Raw genomic sequence first — 24,138 nt, 5'->3', positions numbered from 1 at the left:
TTGAGCATTTTAACGAATTATTTTCTTATCAAAATAAATGGAAGATTTCAGCACTACTGCCCAAAACTGCTTTAATTTTGAGATACAAATGAATCATCTTGGGTTTTAGATATTCACAAATATTTCCATCTTTTGATATGTATTGATTTTTAAAAAATCTTTTACAGTTTTTGAGATTTTACTGTTCAAGCAACATGAACTTTTTGGGTTTAACACAAAAAAACTTAGATCTCACTGTATGTGACATCACTTTGAGTAAGGGACCTACTGGTGAGACCAAATAAATCACCAAAATATACCGCCATAAAATCCTCAAACTTTACTAATGAGATAAATAAGGCATTAAAACGTCCTGCCTACTGCAATTTTGAATAAGCTTCTTGTTACATAATGAAAGCAGATAGCTAGAACATAAAGACAAAACTTGAATGTTTTCCAATAAATTTATTCATTATGTTGTGAGACAACATTTACAAACTCACTGTGCAAGTACATCTGTTGCTGCGTGTCAACGACAGCATGCCCTGAAAACATGGCAAGACATCTCCTTTTCTCAAGGTTACAAAATGCAAAACAAAAATCTTCCTGTGGCGCTGCAGTAAAAGGCATCCGTTAGCATTTTTCATTGATTTTATTGTCATTGTGGGGCGTTTTATGAATTTGGAGATGCAAGACATGCAACCTGATGAAATTAATGTTGATTGAAAAAATGATGTGATAGCTCTTAAGAATTATTCACATGGTATTTGTTGATTAATTCACTAAGTATGGCCCTCTTTGAAGAGGAAAGAAAATCATATTTACAAGGGTAGCAAAATAAGAGATTCAAGAGATATTCGCCATAAAATATTCGGTTACTATACAAACTGATTTTCAGTCACAGCATTCTAACAAGAGTAGAATAAAAGCACTTGTGGCATCATAAATTAACAATCATCAATATCCAACTACATAGAATCTGATTTCAATTTGCTTCAATACGTCTTCAGGCTATTTACATGCATGTATGTGACAATACCTGGCCGTGGTTTTTATTGCTATAACGGATAGTAAAATATTCTCCCGTACTTTGACATTTCAGAATTGAGAGGATGAAAACGAGGTGATCAAGTGACATAAAGTTCTGTGAGAAGCTTTCAACGTTGCATGAAAAATAGCCTGATCTAAAAAATACAAAGCAGAGATGGTTTTTCGTCAGTGAATGCAAAAGTGAACAATCAAAATGTGAGGAAATACAATCAGTGGTTATACATTCAATGGCAGTGACTAAAGGAAGATACCCAATGTGGACTAAATTACTATGCCAGGATTCGGCTCTAATGGTCGCCATTACTCCTTAAAAAGTAACAAAAACAGTGAATGAACTGAGACTATTAACAGAACCCTGAAAATAATGGCAGACCAATGTAAGCACGAAATGAAAAATCATGTTAAACCCTACTCAATCTGAGGGTCTTGTTTGTCCAAGAAGCTCAAACATTTATAGTTTAGATTCTGACAGGCACAGCACAGAGGGTCATCTCCCTTCATGGATCCATAGTGGCTTGCATAACAAGGCTGCATGTAACATTGCTAGACGAGTTGTTAGGCCGTCATCCCAGTGTTTTAACAAAATATAACTTCACACGTAAATTTCTACGATTCTTATCTAATATATACTTGAAAATCTTTTATTCTGTAACAGCATAAATGGGATTTGAAGTAACATACGATTTCTTACACTGACAGCATTTTTCTGATGTGCCTCACCTGAAAGTGGAAACTTGTAGTTCATGTTTAACTAAGTCTCAATGAGGGCCAGTCTGTGGCAAGTGAGAATATCTAAAGTGGTCCTTATCATAATCTGGACTCTTCTTCTGTTTGTCTCCCACAGCAGTCCAGTCTTTACCAACACAGAGTTAAAGTGAGGCAGTTTTCCAGCCACACTGTCATTTCCCAAAACACTTTCTTCCTTCCTTCACGTGATGATTGATTACTGGATGTCTTCGACATAGTTAGCAGGATAGAGACCCGTTGTCCCGTCCTTGAGTCGGCCTTTGCACCAACCCTGGTCGTCTTCTTCACCAATTTTAGTGAATTCGTCCCCTTAAAAAAAGAAAAGAGGATGAGTTGAAAACTTTAAATCCAGTATTTTGGTTTAGCTGATGACAATGCGACACTTACCTGCTTTAAAGCTCAGCTCATCCTGCTCCTGTCCTTCGTAGTCATAAAGAGCTCTGACAGGCACAGATACAGTCGGAGAAGCTGGCTCATCTTCGAATGGATTCCCATCACCGTTAGTGGAGAAAGGGTTTGCACCGCCTGTGTCTTCATCCGACCAGTCAGGAGTCTTCTCTACACTGCTCGCACTGAACAGACAAACGAAACACATCTCCTTAGAAATATGCCTTTTCAGGTTTATTTCATGGCTTTTGTGTTTACATTGATGGGAAAAAAGAGGGAACAAAGAGTAAAAGTTAGAAAATAACAACAAAGATCAAGCAATCAAATAAAGGCCGAAGTGCATTTCTGAATCCAGGGATTGTGATTTCTCCTGAAAACATCGTTCTACTTCTAAATGAGTAGAAAACATGCCAACACGTGGCATCAGCGCTACACAGCAAGCATTCAGTTCAGGCAGCGTGACGAGTGATTTGAAAGCTGCTCTGAGCTTCGAGGCGGAGTGCACACAACGTTGAGGGACGGCAACATAAAACAACAACATGACATGTGAAAGGTAAAAACCGCAACATGAGACCAAGCAAGACGAATCAATGTTGGGAATACATGATTGGGTTGAAGCCTGAATGGCCAGCAGAGGGCGCCACCTAAACACGAGAGGAAATGGTGAAAAACAGCAAACGCACACCTGCACAGATACATAGATTTACAGTCAGATCTGCTCATTGCTCAAATATTTGAGCTGGTAAACACCATCAAAAGATAAGTAAATTATTGCTTTTAAAGTGTTTAATTAACCAAATCCAAATGGGAATAAAGAAGATGCCAAAAAAAAAAGTTTTACAGGAGTTTATCTGTTCAGATCTGGCTGTAAGACATTTTTCATTAAGCCAAACAACATGCGCCTCCATGCGCTCCACTTTTAATTCTGCAAGACATGGCACTGTTAGGTGACAGACAGACACACAGCCTATGTGTGTGAGGCTAATCCAGTGACCATGCAGAGCAAAAAAAAGACAACAACCGGCCACCTGAGGGAGGAAGGAAAAGGTTATGAGGAAGAAGGAAACTGAGTGAATGAGAGGGAAAAAGAGAAATGCAGCACAAAAACGACGCCCCCCGAAACAAAGATGGAAATGAAATAAAAGGCGAGGGAGGATTGATTTTTTTCTCCTGTTCACCAACGTTTTTATTTCCTCTTTATTCACACTGTTGTGGTTGACTGTGGTCTGCTGCTCAATGGGCGCTTCCTCTTCTTCCTCGTCCTCGTCATCATCATCATCCTCAAAGGGGTTTGAGCCCACTGGTGCTGTTTTAGGCACAGTCAGGCTGACAACACGGGACACAGTGAGAGATGGGTTTGTTGACATGCACACATAGATAATGGTAAAGTGCAAAACAGACTTAAGAATCCTGGGAGCCCTTTCTTTCTTTTTCTTTTTTTTATAAAAATAAATAATTTAATTTGTTTGATTGTAAACAGTGTCACAAAGAAGTGCTTTATGACATAAACTCTGGGACAGGACAGGCTACTTAAGCACGAGGGACGTCAGTAAGAGCATAAAACAGCTCTGTTAGACCAAACACAGACACAAAAACAATTTGAACTCTTCAGACTTGAGTGCTTCAGCTAAAATCAAATTGTTTAGAATTGATACGAATCTCTGAAAACATCAAATGAAGAAAATCTGTCTGTAGAAAGCACATGCAGCCGCTTTACTTCCTGCTGTTCTCACTCTCCGCATCATCGAACAAACCCTTGCAGCTTCGCTCCACCTGTATCAGAGGAAGTGCAGCATTTCTACGCCCTGTTTACAGAGAATTAGGACCATGAACATCAGCAGCTAGAAATGTAAACGCCTTTGTTTGTGTAGTCATGCCATGCTCCTCTGAGTTAAGCCTGGATTGAGAGTGATTACAGCAAACACACTTCTCCTTTGGGAGTCTAGTGTAATGTAACTTTGGAGGGTTTCAGTCAATAAAAGCAAATCTGATAATAAAACTATGACCTCATAAAGGAAAGTGATACATCTGCCATCAAAGAATCCAAACTCTTGCAGTTAAGCCGTGTGTCTGCACAGTTATTAAGATTCAAGATCCCTGCCACGCCCATAAAATGAAGTGTAAGTGCTGTTTGGGGGAGAGACAGTCCCACTGCAGTCAATTATCCAAAGTTCGGAGGTCAAATGCTTCCCGTGCCTGACATTCCCTTTGTTAACTCCTCTTTATACTCCTTTTAATTTGTGCAAACCCAACACATCCTGAAATCTAAGTTACAACTTCTCCAGCAATTAAGCAGCTCTTCTTTCGAGCCAACCTGGGCACTGGTATCAGCAACTTAATCCGACTCTCTGGTGTGGTTTGTCGCCATGTGAGCACATGAGAAGTCAAATCTTGATCAGCTGTTTGCTGTTGTTTCCATGAGTCGCTGTAGCGTCCTCACTGCTGTTGCCACAACACTAAAGCTGCATTTTTCTGAGGGGGATTTTTATCTTATCAGGGCTTTGTAAGAATACACAGTGTTATTAACCCCTTGATGCCTGTTGTGACAAATTTGAGACATACCATATCAGGTCTTGATGCCACTGAAATAACTTTTGTATCTCATTATTATCTATTGATTCATATTCAACACACACCAAAGATCTTATCAGATCCACACACAAAAAAACTATTTTTATAATTGTTAATTAATTCAGGCAGTAAGGGGTTAAGAGCTCCTACTTATACATCGTGAGGCTCTAAACCTTGACTGTTTTTGAGACACAAGTCAAGTTAAATCACCTCATTCTACACCAGAGGACAAAAACTGGTATAAAAACATGTTTCTTAGCTCCAGGTGCATGTGTTTGACTTCCCAGTCTACTCTGAACTTTTCCAGTGAGTAATATTTCCACAAAACTTGTTGGCTCCCTCTCAACTATGTACCAGTCTACTCCAGACTCGCAGGGATGAATTCTTTCCCAGCAAACTGTGACTAAATGTTTACCGTTGCCCCTGGAAACAACCAAACGTCACGCCCAGTGCCCCACTTATGTAATGCTTTACGACCATGTGCAGATTATCTTTGGATGAAGGAGAGTAAGTAAGTGAGTGAGTGTCTGTGTGGGATGAGGGATCTACCTGCTGCTGGTTTTTGCAGGCGCAACAGGCTGATCTGTCCCGGTTTGACTGATCCCCGTCAGAGTGACGCCCTCGGACGGCTTCTTCTTTTCTCGCCTGCTGAGGGTTCTGTTCAGATCTATGGACCAGTCCTGGTGAACACACACACATACACACATTAGAGGCTGCGTGGTTTAAAAACAAACTCTCAGTAGTGGTGGAGGGGGACAGGAAGGAGCACAGCAACACACACACACTTCAATTCATATCATTTAACACTCTTTAGGGTCTGCTGAAGACGCTGAAGTTCAAAACTGTACATGCATGTGTGTTTGAACAGTCACAGCCATGTGCAGAGTCCGTCACCTGTTGGAAGAAATACAGCACCCAGGGTCAGTCTCACCTCCACCAGAGCACAACCAAAGAGACTGTCTGAAAACTGGACGGTACTTCTTAGAGAAGGGGTGTAAGAAGGCATTGTCATTAATATTGCCAAAAGCTTTTTTCTGGCATTACTTTTTTTTATGAGCCAGAGCTTGATTCTCAAACCATAATTTCTAGTATCTTCCCAAATCTTACTGTGATAGAAGCTACTATTCCCAAGCTCTAGCTTCAGGAGTCAATCAGCCCCTAAGTTTGGTAGCCAAAAAAGTTCATTTAGTAAATTTTAAAAAGTAAAAAATCAACCTTTTCCACCATCTTTAACCATGGCTCTTTTTGGGGTGTCTTAGCTCACAAGAATTGGAAACCTTACAGGGTTTAAAATCAAGATGCAACGTGTTTTAGAAAAAAATTGGACTTTATTGGGCACAGATGGCCTAGCAGTCTAGGTTGCACCCCATGAGGTTCCCCCTTGAGTGGGGGGCAAGTCTCCACTTGAGGCTTCACAATCAAACATAACAACTGCACATCTGTTTTTGGTATCATTAAGGCCAATAATTATGCATAATTAGCTCAACTTGTCAGCCAGGTAGGCTATGGCTTTATCAAAGTGGCGGCCTCAGTCTAGAAATGCAAAGCTGATAGGGATGTGCTAATAGCTGCAGTTCACTGAGTGTCCACTTGAGGCTGGCTGCAGAAACACCGTTAACCACATACACACTGAGCTAATTAAAGAGAAAAAAAAGATTTTTTTACGTTTATTTTTTCCCAACTGGTTATTTTTAAAGTAATTAATTGTACAAGTTTTTTCCTGTATCAGAGAAAGGCTGATCTTATTAACACAGGGTATATGCTTATTTCATCACTATCAAAATTTGAGAAATGTGCCTGAGACTGTGTGATTTGCTGTCCAATAGCTTCTTGTGTCCACCACTGGCACGTTATTGATGACATGAAAGCAGGCGGCTCTGTGGCAATCTAGATGGACTTGCATGATCATTGTGTGAAATCTTGCATGTCCATTTTGCCAAGGTCCAATAGCTGACAACTTCACTGGCCAAATGCTTAACGGCACAATCAGGGGACAGTTGCAAGGAGGAAAAGAAATATTCATGGATACTTTTGGAGTCAAAGCTTGAACACCAATGAAATTTAATACCTCAGAAAACCATAATTAGGACTTTTTAATACTTTTTAAGGGCCTTAATTTTCCCACAATTGATTTATCAACGTTTAATACTTTTTAAGACCCCGCGGACACCCTGTAACAAGAAGACAGCCTGAAGTAGTGTCAGGTATCTATAACCAGATTTCCAAGATTTGTGGCATCATTGAGGCATGGGCTTTTTTTCTTATTCTAGTTTTAGGATTAAACCTCGGAGCCCAAGTCACGAGAAAATGGTCACGACAGACCGCAACAACTGCTCTACACCCTGGCTACGCTTCGCATAAAACGGTTCAGATCCTGCAATTGAGTTAGCAAATCCGTTGTGAGACAAACTTCAGTGAGTTTGAGGGAAAGCTCTGTCGGCAAAGATGATAAAAGCCCAGGTCTTTACCTCATAAAAACTCCAACAAAGCTAGGTTGAGTTCGAATTTTGCCTAAGGCTCAGTATCTTTGAACTTTATAACACCTCTTAAGAAAACAACGGGTGACATCACGAAGATTACGTCCATGGTTTACACAGTCTGTGTTCAAACTCTCTGACCTCAGAGAGCCACCACAAGGAAACACTTTTAAGAGACACAGCAGCTTAGTGTAAGTGTGATCTTTCCAAAAAGCCTGTCTGATCTCTCAGCCCTCTCAAGCTTCCACATGGTTGGCTGTGAATTCGGTCATGGCTTTCGACCCAAGCCGTCGTGGCATCGTGTGACAAACCACAGGGTTCACACAGACAGAATCAAGAGTGAGAGGGCCACTGAGGGGTCAGAGTTCAAAGGTTGAACAGAGGAGAAAGACAGAAGTGTGTTTTCAGAGATATTCTAGTAACTGTGGCATCCAGGAAAAGATCTGAAACATCCTGTTGTGAGGAGGTAACAGGACCATACTGTGCGAAGTAGGAAGCAATGTGTTTCTTTGTCTTTCTTAATATTCTTTGTGAATGAAACACTAAAAACCACTTCAAACACACACACAGACAAATGGAAGCAGCGAGGAGTGAGGGTGTTATTGTGAAGAGAAAAAAAAAACAGAACAGGATCTCTCCCCATGGCTGCTGTGAAAAGAACAGCCTCCCATGCAGAACTCACTACAATGGACCTTCTCTTATGGGAGCGAGGATGGGACCAGTCCAAAGTCTGTCAGACATGGGGAAAGGGAAGCACGTGTGGAACAGGGTTAACTCAGATGAAACATCCTAAACTGAAACTGTTAGTGTGTGAGAGGCGACGCTCTGAAATGAGAGCGGGTAGTGTCATTAAAAATTAGTGCTGTGGTTCTTTTTTTCCAGTTTGGTCAAGTTTCATTTGGATATCTAAGTGCTCTGCTCTTTCTTTTGATGTTATCTCGTTACAGTTAAGACTTTTCTTTCCTCTAAAAGTCTTCCAAAAACAGAGAGAGAAAAACAGCCTGCTAATGATGTAATGATGGACGTGGAAGAAGCAGCAACGCCTGCAAAGGCACGAAAAAAAAAGCACTATAAATTGCTCCACTGCAAGCACATGCAGTTCGTTCTGTGCCCTCCTCTCCTCTTGTTCTTATTTAACCTCCTGTTTGGAGGGCGACATAAATACACCTCTCCGTCTGTCAGTGTGAGGGCAGAGCCACCTCTGGCCCTGCTGCCACGTCGCATACTTGGATGACAAAGAATGACAAAGAATGACACTGAGCTATAACTCCTTCTTTGGCTTCTTGCAACAGATTTATAGCAGCGCTGGCTTTGTTGTGTTTTTCCTTTGACATTTTTCAGATGAATCATTACACAATTTCCTCATTCTTGGGAACTGGTTGTTCTCACAGTTTGCAAAGGCTGCAGAGCATGGATAATTTGATAAAGGTTGTGATTTTGTGTCTTTATGTCAGGAATGACAAGCATCTTTCGCACCAAACTCTTAAGGTTTCTTCCTTCCTGAATATTTGCCTCTTCTTCTCCTTTATTTGCCTGGTTTTTGTACTATAAATAAAGGTTTAAGTACCTCAAACTGGGGCCAGTTCATTGGCATGCCAGGCCCTTGATTGGAGCGGAACCACTTCAGGTCCTCCTCAGCATCAGTAGCAGAGATTGTGTCTTCCAGCGTGTGATAGATTGTCTGGAATCTACAAAAAAAAAAGCATTGCACTTTAAGCATCTTTCACAGATTATGAATCCACTGGCGTGATAGTGTCCTGTCTGACCTGTGATTGGTTGAGAGGTCCAGGTGCTGTTTCACCTCCAGCAGCAGCTCTCGGAAGAAGCGGATACGTTTGTCTTCAAACTGCTGCCACTGCTCGAACACCTGCTCCATGTTCTCCATGTACTGTGGGGTCACTTTGTCCAGTTCTTCGAGGGATTTCTCATAGCGCTCTTTAGTCTGGGAGAAAATAGGTCACAATTACATCACAGTAAAAACGTTCATCCAGTGAGGTATGAAACCCTCCAGCTACCTCAAAACTGAGGGGTGTGGCTTCATCGGTAGAGAAAGACAGGATGGAAGTAGCTCAAATAAAGCCTAACTTTTCAGAATTTATTCATAAAAATCCTGAAGTTTAAAGATTCAACCTCCATGAGTCTCAAATAATAACTCTCTTCAATCTGAGGTGAAGTGTAAGGTTGTCAGCCAGAGGAAACCCTACCTTCTGCACCTCCTGCTGACACTTCTCCACCTTTTCCTGGAGCTTCTTTTGAGCTTCAGGGTTGTTGTTGCTCTCCAGCTTGCTGTTTGTCTCCCTGCTGGCTGCCAGCTTCTCCTCTTTGCACGCAGAGTGGTAAGACTTCTTCATTGTCTCCACCTGTGGATACAAACGGTAAAAGGAAAATACAGATAAAGGAAGTTCTTTTCATTGAAGACCTTGAACGACTTCATGTTGCCACCTCATAGTGTGATATTTTCAACAATCCAAATCAGTTTTTAATTTAAAAACTTGTGAGGTTTAAATTAATTTTTACGTGATACATTTATGACAACAGGAAGTAACCCCTCCTCTTCTGTTTATGTTGAAAGAACAGAAGAATTTAGGGAAGCAAACTGCAGCACGATTGCTCTATTTAAGGAGCGTCCTGTGTAGAGCAGGGTGTATCTTGGGCTAAAGCCAGAGCAGCCATGTCCCCATTAAACAAACCATGATGTCACTAAGTAGACGCCACTTAAAATCCAAAGACAACAGCCTGCACTCTATAATCAAATTTATCAGGCAGCAGAGTGTGCCTCTCCTCAGTGTGCTCAAAACTAAATTTCCATGCCCTGTCAGACAGAAGAGCTGAGGACTGTGAGTCACTCTCTATCTGCCTATTATTGACGTGCAGCCCGTGTCACACATTTCAGGAACTCGTTTTCTAGACCAGTTAATTAGCCTCATTTCCTCTCTGCCCTCTGCCACTTGCCCTCGTCTGTCTGGTCCATCAATAAATCGCTGCAGTGGCTACGAAACTGTCCCTGCTGCTTGATGACAAGGCCAGGATGTCACCGCCCCCCTGGTAACAATGCACACACAGGAAATGAGTGCAAGGAGGATGGAGGTTGCACAAGGTTCAGCTGCTCCTAGTAAATAAATACCTGTATGTGGACACTCTTAAGTTTGGTGATGTTGGGGCAAAAATAAAGCAATAGAAATATTGAGTCATTACTGAGGTTGTGCGTCTCGTAGGAGGACAAAAATCCTCTTCTCCTGCATGCAGCAATGTGAATTGTACAGATTTCACTTGTCCTCCTGCTACATGGCTGACAGCCGCAGCGTTCTCATACCATACTCTGTGTTCCTTTTGTAAGCAAATGAAACTTTAAACTCAGAATTTTTCAGTGTATTAATAGTGCATAAGGGCACAAGGTGGTTCTTCAGCATTGTAGCTAGTGGTGTATTTCCCTCAACAGCGCAAACTGAATGTGACGTGTCATCTGCGTTTTTTAACCAGAGAGAATTTCCCCTTGAACTATCTGCTTTTAAACCTTAGGAACTAGGGTCAAAATTTAGTTCCTAAGTGATAAATTTGACCCTGAAACAGCCTTAATGAGAGTAGGGATTTAGAGAGTAGACTAATTATCGGCCGAGACGATTATCGGGGCCAATGTTTGGCATTTTGAGGCATATCGGCCTTTAGTTTAATCCGATAGCCAGTAAGAAACAAATTTAAAACTGTGTTGTTCCTGCTCTGATGGAGCCGCTCCGCAGTCTGCAGTCACTGCTCAGTCCCCAGCACTGTCCCACCCACAGTACCATCTGATTGGTTACAAGCAGAGCCATGGCTTGGGTAACAGCCAATCAGCAGTGCAGTTATCACAGTTATTGCAGTTGCATTGAAATCTTGGAAAACTTTATTAACTGTAGAAAACTTTACCTATTTATTTTTTTATGTTTTCATTTAACTTTATAAAACATGCTGCTGAGCCTGGAAACTGTTTAATAAACTCATGCTTAAAGGTATTTGAATGAAGTTAAGTGGTGTAGTTTGTATTGCTCAAAATTTTGACACCAATATTTACACTTTGACTGCAAATTAATATCCGCTTCAAATATCGGCCTCCTTGATTACAAACAATAGGTATCGGTATCGGCCCTGAAAAATCCATATCAGTCTATCTCTAAGTGAGTGACTACAGGGGTGCAGAATCTGCAAGATACACATTTCTGATTGATCAAGCTCCCGGTGTGACAGTGTAAAGAGTGACGCTGCAAACTGGAGACCTTAAGCTGAACATGTTCGTGGATATTAAACTTTATATGGAGTGTCAAAATATCCTCATAGACGAGTATTTAACGATGATATAATACATTTGATTGCCATGATGAAATTAAACAGTTTGAGACAGATGCATCCTGCTGAACGTTGTCAGTTCACACGGTTGGGTTTTTTCTGCTTGATCCCCAACATTTTCATGCTTTAGACTTGAAAGTGATTTGATGTTTCACTGAATGAAGCTGTTTTGGGTTTCTGACAACGGCATGTGAACAGAACTTGTTTACATATAATAAATTTACATGCAATAACTTTATAGAAAACATTTGAATTCAGATTGTTTTTTTGATGCCACTCTAGTCACAGAAGCTGGTAGACAACCTCTTACATCAAAACAAGAAATTTGGGAAATTTGATGTTTGAGGTTGGAAAACAGAGCACAGGAAGGAGATACTAAAGACAGGAAGCCTTTGGGCTGTGACAGAAATCTACAAAACTAAAAATAGGGTATGAAGTAAACACGTTGTGGAAGCTGGTATGGAATACACTGGTGTTTGGCAGCACATCTGATTCAGACGCTAATAATCCACTACACTTAGACTGCTAAAATAAAGGCAGCCGTAGGAAGTAAACAGACCCAATTTGGAGCAAGAAGAACCAGTAACCCTGTAGGCTTCTTTTTATCCCGCCTCCGGTGTTTCCTTCCCTTCTACTGGCAGTCAAAGAACTACAGGATACAGAGCCTGTCTGCCACCTCGGCACTCTGTGGCTAGTGTTTGTATTCAGTAAGCAGGTAGTCATGGAGGGAAAACAGAAGTGAGTCAGTGCTCTGTACTCATGTGAACTGAAGGGTGAGATTAACAGCTGGGGTTTAAGAAATATGCTGCATGTGGATTCAAAACATGTCACCTAAAAAGTGCAACCAGAATCTGACCTCTTTGAGTTTCTTTGCCCAGGGTTTCTGGGCCTTGCGGAAGCCGTCGTCAGCCTCTTTAGTTTCTTTGAAGCCGCCGATCATCTGTTTGTGGTAGGCGTCCCTCTGCCAGTTCTTCAGCTTCTCGTAGTCTTCTCCCATCAGTGCTGCTTTCACCTCCATGTGGAGCTCGCTCACCTTCTCTGCCTCGGTGCACAGCGCTGACCACGCCCGCTCCAACGTACCGTACTGAGGGCCTGAGGACAAAATCAGTCGACAATGCTCAGTTATGTTTCCAGATTAAAGCTGCTACTTCACTTTAAATGTAAAAGTTTTTATCATCTACCTTTTTCTATGAGTTGCCTCCATCTCTTCCCCCATTCTGTGAGTTGCTGTGCGTACGACTTTTCGATGCGTGCACGCTCGTGGATACAGTTCATGAGATCATTACAGAGTCTGTTGCCATCATCAACGCGTTTTACTGTTCGCTTGTAGTTCCCAACCTGAAAACAGAAACGGCGTCGTCAGAGGATACAACAAACTTATTAGTTATAGCGAAGATCGCACTTAACTAGAACTGACCTCCCAGAAGCTGTCACTGGAGACATCAATCATGGAGCCATCGTAAGAGCCTGACATCTCTGCAGCCCTGAGTTACACTCGATGTGTAGGGCCTGAGTGAGGACAGGAAGAAAGCAGCTCATTTCTTTGTGTTTTCAACAAAAATTAGGATTTTAACTCCCTTGACTTGTCTTAAGGTTAGAACACAATCAGTCACAACAACATTCCTTAGATATTTCAGTTTCTCTGTCACGCTGATAAGAAGGTGAAACTTTAGAGGAGAGGTGCAGAGAGAAATGAAAAAAGGAGGGGAAAGTGTGTGAACTGGTTTGGTAATTTTCGCAGAAAGTGGTTGTTTTCATCCGTTTTATGACCTTTCGACACACAAACCAAACTGAAACCACAGTGACCGCTGGCGGTACGCAGAGTCCCAGCTCAATTAAAATACACAATGTGTGTGTGTGTGTGTGAGAGATTTTGACACATAGAAAAAGAAACTGTCAAGCAGCACACAGCAGGCAGCTTCCGCTTCCTTCTCAACGGGCGCGACAGTCGCTCCTCTGTCCTCCTCTCCCCCTCTTCCCCTCCTCACGCCCATCATTTTCAGACTCAACAGCCTCTTTATTCCTCCATCCTCTTCTTCACTCTTCGTCCTCCTCTCTCCTCAGCTCTGACTGGCCCCTGTTCAGATCCAGTATCTCTTAAGAAGCGTTTTATATTCAGACTGTGGTTACATCCAGCTGAGGCAGACCGCAGACAACAGAACTCGTCTGAAAGTCATCGAGCGAGTCGTCTGGGAAGCACATCTCAAGTCGACTGAGCATAAGCACGTCATGATGAATCAATATGAATAATCAATCAATTAAATTCACATGAAATATTCACTGGTTGATGGATTTATAACTCTGAGGAGGTGGTTTTGTCAGGTTATAAAACTAATACTGATGCAGACAATAGGACTGACAGCACGCAGCTTGACTAACACTGAGTTATTTCTGATGTCTGAAACCAACGCTGCTGAAAAGACGTCAGACCAGAAGGTCACAGCAGCTTCAGAAACACGCTGAAGTTTCCCCAGAAAAGTTTGTCAAAGAGAGAAACAAAGAGACAATCTATTCATCAATCTGTCAATCAATTCATCTATCCATCAATCTCTTTCTCTTTCCATCCATCCATCAATCCATTAATTCATACATCTATCCATCTGCACATCCATCAGCCCTTTCATTGGTCCAATCACTCATGCAGACCTCTATACATCTATCCTTCCACCTATCCATCCATCAATCCATCAATTCCTCCATTAATCCATCTGTTTTTTGTCATTCAGTCTATCCGTTCATCTGTTTTTTCATGCATCTTTCCCTCTGTCAATCAATTCATCTATCCATCTTTCTATTCATGTGTCAATACATCTTTTTTGAATCTATCTATTAATCCGAATCTATCCATCTATCCATCTATCTATCTATCTATCTATCTATCTATCTATCTATCTATCTATCTATCTATCTGTCTATCTATCTGTCCGTCCATCTATCTGTCCGTCCATCTATCTGTCCGTCTATCTATCTATCTATCTATCTATCTATCTATCTATCTATCTATCTATCTATCTATCTATCTATCTATCTATCTAACAGTTATTTGAGTTAACTATCCATTTATTTACCGATCCATCTTTTAGGGATGTCCCAATCTGACACACTGATCGGTATCGGCGCCCAATATGGCTATTTTTGGAGGATTGGATAGCATCGGATTTTGTTACATGATCAGGACCCATCCAGTTTTCAGCCGTGTCACGCTTTACGACTGCTGTAAATCAAACCACGTCGCAAACATGTCCACTGCTTGGGACTACTCTTTGGAAAGAAATGATAGTAAAACTGCGTCTTGCAACATTTGTAAAGTGAGTGTTCCTCGAGGAGGTACCAACAGGGCTCACTGTTATACAACAAATATGATTCGTTATTTAAAACAGAATTACCCAACAGAGTACAGGATTTATAAGAAAAAGGTATTGGTATCAGATCAGTATCGGCAAAACATATAGTGAAAAAGTCAAAAAATCTGTAACAGGACATCCGTAGCATCTAGACATCAGTCCATCGATCCATTTGTCTTCCCATCATTCCATCCTTATCGCTTGGAAAATCCCTCTGTAAAGCTCACCATGATTCTAACATGAAATGTGTTTACTCTTCTCAACAAACAAAAAACTATATGTTGTTGTTTAAAACTTCTCAAACAGATGAAAAATAAAGAGCTGTGTCTCAGGACTGTTCTCTCTGGGGGAATGAAGTGTCAGTTCAGAAGCTGAGTGGATTCCAGTGCAGTGGTGTTAGTGGTGGTGTGACAGTGTTATTAAACATTTATTATCTCTGTTCAAATACCTCTCTCTAATTAAGAGCTGGTCACTGCTGATCAGATCACAGGAGACGATTTTTAGAGCCAAGTGTGAACACACTGGGCCTCTTTCAGCTTCGCCAGAGGATGAGGGCCGGTGCTGAGTGTGTGTCAGCGAGTGTGAGTGTGTGTGTTGGACATTGGTCAGTGGCCCGTGCCCTCCGGGAGCAGCACTTGGACAGAGGGTGGTATTGTGGTCACTGCTAGCTGGAGAACAATTCTCCCTTTAACTGTGTTTGTAGTTTACAGTCAGGTCAGTGAAACACACACACAGGCGCACAAACACATGCTGTTGGTGACTTTTTCTAGAGGAAAGCACATGTTTGATTTTACTCCACTTCCTCATGAATGAGAGGCTTGATAATATCCACAACTGTGAGTGGAGAGCATACATTATACACCAGTTAGAGAGATCCTGATCTGAAGGATCTCCATCCATCAGAGCTGTTCTGAGCATTCTTTAACTGATTTGTGATAGTTATTTTAGACGATCTTTTCATCCAATCATTAATGTTAGCCATCATTAAGAACAAATTGCTGTCGAACGCTAATGTGTCCATATAACATACAGTACACTGATGTGGACCAGCAGCATCTCATAATGAAATGTCACTAGTGTGATATATTTCCACACTGCTGCCACTGAAGTCACAGAGCTGCTAATGCTAAGCTAACAGACATCCCATGTGTTTTTTTATTGCCCATTTTCAAAACTGTATGTCCCTGTAGAGTTACCGTAGGGTGCTGTACAGCAGATATTATTACTGCAAAGTGTCTGGCTGCGCTCGTGTTCTAATAAAGCCAAGCGCAGCTGCTGTTCCACATCAGTGTACCATAAGTACCATTATACTGATGCATTAGCATTCTGCAGCAAGGTGTTCTCAATGACGGCGAACATGAATGATCTGATACAGTGGTACCTTTATTTACAAGTTTAATGTGTTCCGTGACGGAGCTCGTAACTCAAAATCAATTGTATGTCAAATCAATTTTCCCCATTGAAATGAATTGAAATGCCATTAATCTGTTCTGGGCCCCCCCAAAAACACCACAATATCTTTTTTACATGTTTTTAAAAATATAATATAAAATAATTTCCTCTCTGGGGATCAATAAAGTTGTATCCTATCTTATCTTTTTTTTTTCTTTTCACAACATTATTTAAAGTTTTCAATGATCACAAACAAAACTTTTTTTCTACAAATGTAATTTTTTTAACAGTTCCCTACCCACTTCAACAACATACAAAAAAAAGAAAGAAGGAAAAAAAAACAGAATAAGAGCCAAGGAAAAAAAACACAAATCAATAGTTATAATATTAATAGTACAGCAAAATAAAAAACCCTCTGACAAGAAAGGATATAGAAAATAATAGTCGACAAGAGAAAACCTTAAGGAGGAGAAGGAAAACACCCTCATTAAAAAATGATAATTATTAATTAATAAACATAAACAGTTCAGACAAGAAAACAAAAAAACAAAAACAAAAAAACAAACAGACAAACAAAGGTGTGTGTGTGCAGTCACCAACAAGCTGTATCTTATCTTATCTTAAATAAGAAAACTGTACTCACAGATAATTGCATTTAAAAACAATACAGGTGATTGTACTGCAATCTGTATCCGTAAATCAATCTGTAAACTGGTTTTATAAAGTATGACGTCCAGCATTAACTCAGATCAGGCGACTTAATGATGGTGACAGAGGTGGACAAGAAGGGCTGAACTGACAAACTGGATCTTATTCATCCTCCCTTTAAGAATGTGTCACTAAAACACCCAGTTGCACACACTGTCCCATCTTTTTCTAGGTTTTTCTTTTGATTGAAGTCCGAGAGTTTTGCAAAATAACTGAAATATCAGCGGGGGGTCTAGGTGGGGGTAGGTATGGGTAAGGATTGTTTTTAGACAAGTTAAGCACTTTGTGCTACATTTATTTGTATGAAAAGTACTTTATAAATTTGACTTGATTTGATTTGATTTGATTTGATTTGAAAGCACAAATGTGAGCACAACACTGATGCTTTCACAGAGAGCTAACTGCTTAGAGTAAATGAGTGAATCACAGGGTGCTGGGAGGGTGCTGGGAGGCTGCTGTGGCGGTCACTGTGGCAAAAAAGTCTAGAAAAACTTGTTAGATAGGAAACTCGTAAGTCATGGTAGCACTGTACTTGTGATCAGGACATCACACAACATGCACACTGTCCACATCCACAGCAGCACCACTGAGTCTCCACTTGCCATTAAAATGACTGTGTTGAGTGGGCGGACTCATTCATAAAAGCAGAGGCTGTCAGAGATAAGTGACGAGTTTCAAAGATAAATGCTGCACGTGGTTGAATATGAAGCCCATTTCTTTTTACATCATTCAGCCGGATGTTGTCCTCTCGTCTCTTCTTTGATTTCATTACCAGCTGCTCAAATTCTTCATTCTACAATCCCTGCTGCAGCGTAACAGAGGAAACATGAGGGACATGAGGGACACATGGGACGAGACAGAAATATCTGTTCTAAACATGGCAACAAGCCTGAAGACATACTGACACAAGCTTGCAGCAAAGAAGTGACAAATGTAGTCATACATCTGGAGGTACAAGGCTGTATCAAATGTCTGTTTTACTCAAGACCCTGCTGGTTTTTAGTCTTTAGATCGAGTTATGGGTTTCTTATTTGAAATTACAATGAAAACAGGAGGATACAGGTGTATGGAAGAGGACCAAAACAAACCATCACAACAATGCCTGTGGAAATTCTCTGACCACAAAAGCTCGATTACAGACCTGATGTAATCAACAGCAAACAGGAACAAGCGTCTGCACACCCTTGGCTCTCTTCAACGTGGAGGGCTGTGCTGAACAATTGAACCAGGCTTGACCCAGAACTGTAAACAATGCTGTTGACTAAGTCCAGGTCTGAAGTCCACTCACTCCATCACTCCACAGAGGGACTCGGAGAAATGCAACCAGTGTACGCGGAAAAGAAAAAAAACATGAGAATATGCGGAGAACTTAGGAGGGTGTTTGTCGAATTTGAAGCGACGGCATTCCCTGCCAAGAAAAACATGATTTCATCAAGGCTGCAGAAAGTTTGGGCTCTTAACCTCTTAGTGATTACATAATCAAAGACAACACTGGTATCACCAAAGACTGATAAGCAACTGGAATTCAGTTGCTGACAACACTCATGTTAGAGAACAAATGCATTCCTCAGTGCCTGAAACTGAAACTTGGCATGTTGCGCAAGATCCCACATTGTTTCCACCAATACAGCTACTTTTATGAACACACGAGTCGTTTTTAAATCAGCACAAATGAGGCTTAGCAAAAATCGATGAGTGTGTTATTAAAAGCAGATGAACTGTGCTCCACTCCACTGCTGGAAAATGAGAAGACCTGAGTCATGTCTTAGTAACACACACATGAGAGGCCGATGACCTTTCAAAGCCACGTGTGTGCCTGTGTGTGTGTGCATGTGTGTGTGGGAGGGTGGGGGGTTTTATCGCTGAAGAAAAAGCTCCTACATGAGGAGACATGCTGCAAGAAATACTATAAAGATGGTGAAATGTTTAGAAGGAGTTCATTCTTTTCCAAGAAAACATAAAGCGAGCTTCTACTCACACGGAGATGAGGTCATACGTGACTGACGGGCACGTGTAGGCCTGTCACGATAACAAATTTTTTGTAATTATGATAACTAAACAATATTATTGTCAATATTATTTTGATTTTTTTTCCATTTCTTCAGTGATGTAATTATGATAAATGGGATAATAAAGTGAGTACACCATATCAAAAGCAAGAAACTTTAATTTCTTAAGAGTATTTAACTGTAATTAAAAGGTCAGGATCTTTTAAATAAAATAAATTAAACAAAAAATATGATAAATTTAACAAACAAGAAAGAGAAAAAATATGAAAATGAAATGGACTCTCTTTTAGAGAAAAAATACATGTCAATCAAAATAATTAATACTAATCAAAAACAATAAAACATAGACCCTGTCTCTAAAGAAAAAACAAAACTCAAAAAAACAACAACAATAAAAACTATAGCCTAAATAAAAGGGAGTTTATACAGTTCCTGAATTGTTTGTAACATGTTCTTTTTCCCAGTCAATCTGTACTGTCTGTCAAACATTTTTAACATTTCTGGCTTTCAACCGTATTGAAGGGCTGCATTTCTTTGGCAATGTAGCTGTCTTTGAGCGCTCCCCATTTGGCACTTTTATTTCTATTTACTTTGCAGACCAAAAGCCTCAGTAAGAGCGGATTGTCTAATAACAAGGCTCCGCTGCACCTCCCCTTCTTCTTCTTCGTCGCCACTATTTTCAAACAAATGCAACATATCAGCTCGTTGGTGTTCATGAACTTACGCTTTGTTCATTCTGATAAAAAACAAAATATTCCCACACTGGGACTGTGGCAGGCGGCTTAAGAACCGTATCTTTCGTGCCATCACTCATATTAGCGTGTTTCCTCCTTACCCCTCAGGACGCTCGCTTCAGCTCTCTCCGTGTGTACGCGCCAGCAGCCCTGTCTTCACCCTAAAGATCGCATTTTTGACAGATGCTCACTCCGCTATAAATCCGCCAAATCAGCTATAGAACCTATGCACCCTGATGTAGTGAGCCATCTTCTCATTCAGCCTCTTTGGTCAAAAGAGAGGAGGAAAACAAACATGCATGCACGTGTCAGTTTATCGAGGCTGGCAAACATACCGAGGACGTTTTTATTTATCATGCGGTTCATCGATTAATTGATTATCGTGACAGGCCTAGATGGGGGGATTTTATCGCTGTAGACAAAGCTCCTACATGAGGAGACATTCTGCAAGAAACACTATAAAGATGCGAAATGTTTTGAAAGAAGTCATTCTTTTCCAAGAAAACATGAAGCGAGCTTCTACTCACACGGAGATGAGGTCATACGTGACAGACAGGCACGTGCATTCTTGTCTCTGAAATGTTAAGTGGCTGGAAAATCAAGCTGGGACACCCGGAAACATACCAATCTCCTGGCGTTAAAGCTTAAAATTCAAGTTGATGGTCACACTCCAAACTGGACAACTAAATGGAGCAGAACTGGCTGCACACTAGACTCACTCCATTCATTTACACAATGCTAATCATAGGGATTGAAAGAGGAAGGTGATTGCATAATGCTTAAAAATACTCAGTTTGAGCTCTACTTTGTCAACGTCTTAATGTCTTAATCACATGAAAATTGCGAATCTGACCAGGGGTGTTTTTTTTTTCATCAGTTTCCACTTCCCTCTTTGTTGCATAAAACGCCAGCCAATCTTCACAGGCAGGGGCTGCAGCTGATCTATCCTGCGATATTGCAGTTTCACAGTGTGACAGCGATAAATCCTGAAATGCGTCTTTTTCTTCTTGAGCTCTCCCAAACAAGCTGCGATCAAGGTCAAAGGTTTCCATGGCAATCGCAGGTCATGACTTTGTTTTTTTTTCTTCTCCCCCCCGTCAGTCAATCACCTCTGCCCTCCTTCCTCATGTGAGCTCAACAGCTGCACAGGACTGCTGATCTCACAGGAACCCAGTGTGGATTCTCTCCACTGCCACCTTTTCCAGGCCTTCTAGAGATCACTAACACAGCTTCACGCTGCAGCTAAGAGGCTCCAAAACACAACACAATGAAACCATGAGGCCATCAACACCAGGTCAGCTGTAGTCTGCCTTGCAGCCTGACAGAAACAATGGCATTTGTTCCACACTTTCAGGCGTTTTCCACTGGACAGGCCAGCAGCATGGAGAGGCACATAATGGAGGGAAATTCAGCGTTACATGACAGGGAAGAGGAGATCCTGACGTAATGGATGGGAGCTTTTTCCTGTGGAAGCTCCCCGTCCTGCACGCACGGTCTTCTGTCATGTGATGCGTTTAAAACCTGCAGAATTTTCAGGGAAAGGTGCTTAAATGTGAGCTGTGCCTTGAAAGCTGTAAGGCAAGGTGAGACCACAATCTGAGACAAAAATATCATACTTTCAGTGCATAGGCACTGAATTGTGGTGTAAGAGGCCTAGCTTTCTAGCTTTCTGGAGAGACATAATCATATTTGAACAAAGAAATCTGTCATTATGGACAGTAAATGCCACCAATGATTCAGCTAATAAAAAGCCAAAATTAAGAGCTGGCCAACCACTATTCAAACCCTAAATATCAGCTGTAAGTCATTCTTTAAAGTTCTGGCAGTGTTCACATCAGTGTAGGCCTGTCAAGATAATCAATAAATCAATCAACCGAACGATAAATAATAACGTCCTCAGTAAGTTTGCCAGCCTCGATAAACTGACACGTGCATGCATGTTTGTTTTCCTCCTCCCTTTCGACCAAAGAGGCTGAATGAGAAGATGGCTCACTACGTCTATCTTTCCTAACATCGGGGTGCATAGGTTCTATAGCGGATTTAGCGGGTTTATAGCGGAGTAAGCATCTGTCAAAAATGCGATCTTTGGGGTGAAGACAGGGCTGCTCGCACGTACACACGGAGAGAGCTGAAGCGAGCGTCCTGAGGGGTAAGGAGGAAACACGCTAATATGAGTGATGGCACGAAAGATACGGTTCTTAACCTGCCTGCCACAGTCCCAGTGTGGGAATATTTTTTTTTTTATCAGAATGAACGAAGTGTGAGCTCATGAACACCAACGAGCTGATATGTCGCATTTGTTTGAAAATAGTGGCGACGAAGAAGAAGAAGAAGGAGGTGCAGCGGAGCCTTGTTCTTTGACAATCAGCTCTTACTGAGGCTTTTGGTCGGCAAAGTAAATAAAAATAAAAGCTCCAAATGGTGGGCGCTAAAAGACAGCTACATTGCCAAAGAAATGCAGCCCTTCAGTACGGTTGAAAACCAGAAATGTTAAAAACAATTGACAGACAGTACGGATTGACTGGGAAAAAGTACATGTTACAAACAATTCAGGAACTGTAAAAACTCCCTTTTATTTAGGCTTTAGTCTTTATTGTTGTTGTTTTTTTTTTTGTTTTTTTTTCTTCTTTAGAGACAGGGTCTATGTTTTATTGTTTTTGATAAGTATTAATTATTTTCATTGACATGTATTTTTTTTTCTAAAAGAGAGTCCATTTCATTTTCATTTTATTTTTTCTCTTTCTTGTTTGTTAAATTTATTATATTTTTTGTTAAATTTATTTTATTTAAAAGATCCTGACCTTTTAATTACAGTTAAATACTCTTAAGAAATTAAAGTTTCTTGCTTTTGATATGGTGTACTCACTTTACTATCCCATTTATCATAATTACATCTATGAAAAAAAAAAATAATATCAAAATAATACTGACAATAATATCGTTTATCTGCAATAATATTTTGGAAAATTATCATCTAGCAAAATTTGTTATCGTGACAGGCCTAATCAGTGTGTGAAATAATATGCCATTTTTGGAATAGGGCAGCTGGAACTGGCAACTGGCAGCACGTGTATCAATTTCTGAGAGCCTGATGAACTTACTTATATAGATCTCTCTAAATGGAAAGCAGTGTCTTCAGCTAGGACTGGAATACCCACTCTAAGTTTAGCTCTGTTGTGTGACGGTGCAATCAGTTCACATGCCCCCCACCAAAAAGAAAAAAGAGGAACCAGAGGAGCTTTCACTACTGCTTTACCCTAACAACAGCACTCCCCTAACAAAGCACACAGATAGAGACTGTGCTTTCCAGTTTGTATGACTGATAACTTCCAATGATTCATGACATTATCACAGCAATTAATCATGCTCAGGAAGTCTCATGTTCTCTGCTTCACATGGTTAATCACGTCATGTTGACAGTGACTGGCTGCAGATGATCGATATCCACAGACTACCTGTCTCTGAAGAGGAACGTCTTTCTGTGTCTGTGTGTGACCTGGGTTAAATGTAGTTACAGCAGTGAAGACTGGACTTGGCACCTGGCTGGCACTGCGCAAATTTGAACTCAGACTGGTGAGAGCATGGAGCATGAGCAGACAGCCAGCAGAAAGTCAGACACCTCTCTGCTTGGGAAAGGCAAAATTATGCAATAGTGCTAAAGCATACAATGTACAGCAGGATGATATGAAGGACCAGGGGTTATCTTTACTTGTGAAACCTGCCCCGCCCTTTATCTCCATGCAAAGAAACACTATAGTCTCCCCCTGCGGGGTTAAAAACAGTATGAACATTCATTATTCTCAACAAATAAAAGTACGACACTAACCAGAGGTAAATTCTTCAAACCAACTACGACATAAGTGTGCTTCCTTGAGTCTAAGGACTTTAAACACCAGATAGCACCGTGATGTAGATTCAGTCAATAGTGAGCAAGCTAAACTTTGATTCTAAATCACACTTCAAACCCCAAACACTGCCATTGGTGTTTGTTCCACTATAAGGAAACAATTTGAGGTTTGCACAACTTCCATCGCCTTTCTATCGAAGAGTAACTTCACTTTAACATTAGCGCTTAGCTTACTTAGTGAACGAATTTGCCGCAGCCCCGTTAGAAAAAAAAGTTGTTGTGTGAAAGGTAGAAGTCTTCGTTTGAACTCACCTGTCAAAGTTAAACGCCTCTTGAAGTTTTCCGTGATGTTAAGGCGTTATTTCTCTAGTTAACACGTCTTTTCACCCGTTTTTCTGCCCAGCAGCAGCACTATCGATGGACTGACACGGCTGTCAGCTACATTGAGTACAGTGAAGAACATCCGGTTAAGATTTTCAAAATAAGACATGACGCGGTAGAAAATCATTTCGCTCTTGGTCTCAAAGTCTGATATTTTACTTGATCCGTTTTCTGTAGAAAAACTGTTTTTGA

The 24,138-nt window shown here is 40.9% G+C and overlaps 1 protein-coding gene across 4 annotated transcripts; it reads right to left on the bottom strand.

Annotated features, from left to right (window-relative positions):
• Positions 1 to 453: 453 nt before the first annotated feature.
• pacsin2 (protein kinase C and casein kinase substrate in neurons 2) lies at positions 454 to 24,017 on the bottom strand. Of its 4 annotated transcripts, XM_074698306.1 has the most exons (12): positions 23,878 to 24,017; positions 12,949 to 13,040; positions 12,713 to 12,869; positions 12,388 to 12,623; positions 9,416 to 9,571; positions 8,978 to 9,153; positions 8,779 to 8,899; positions 7,894 to 7,941; positions 5,284 to 5,414; positions 3,346 to 3,489; positions 2,164 to 2,348; positions 454 to 2,085 (listed from the first exon to the last, which is right to left on the bottom strand). In XM_074698306.1, the coding sequence occupies exons 2-12, from the start codon at positions 13,003 to 13,005 to the stop codon at positions 1,973 to 1,975; spliced, it is 1,524 nt and encodes a 507-aa protein (XP_074554407.1). In that variant the 5' UTR covers positions 13,006 to 13,040; positions 23,878 to 24,017; the 3' UTR covers positions 454 to 1,972. The 4 variants fall into 4 exon arrangements, with proteins under 4 accessions (XP_074554407.1, XP_074554409.1, XP_074554408.1 ...); XM_074698308.1 differs by lacking the exon at positions 3,346 to 3,489 and having other exon boundaries at positions 455 to 2,085; XM_074698307.1 differs by lacking the exon at positions 7,894 to 7,941 and having other exon boundaries at positions 455 to 2,085.
• Between the last annotated feature and the right edge of the window lie 121 nt (positions 24,018 to 24,138).

The sequence above is a fragment of the Halichoeres trimaculatus genome, unplaced genomic scaffold (assembly GCF_033239565.1).
Source record: "Halichoeres trimaculatus isolate MK-OKI-2021-1 unplaced genomic scaffold, fHalTri1.1 fHalTri1_scaffold_21, whole genome shotgun sequence".
In the NCBI taxonomy this organism is placed as follows: Eukaryota; Metazoa; Chordata; class Actinopteri; order Labriformes; family Labridae; genus Halichoeres; species Halichoeres trimaculatus.
Note: the sequence above shows the minus strand (reverse complement) of the source record. Positions and strands in the feature narration are given on the sequence as shown.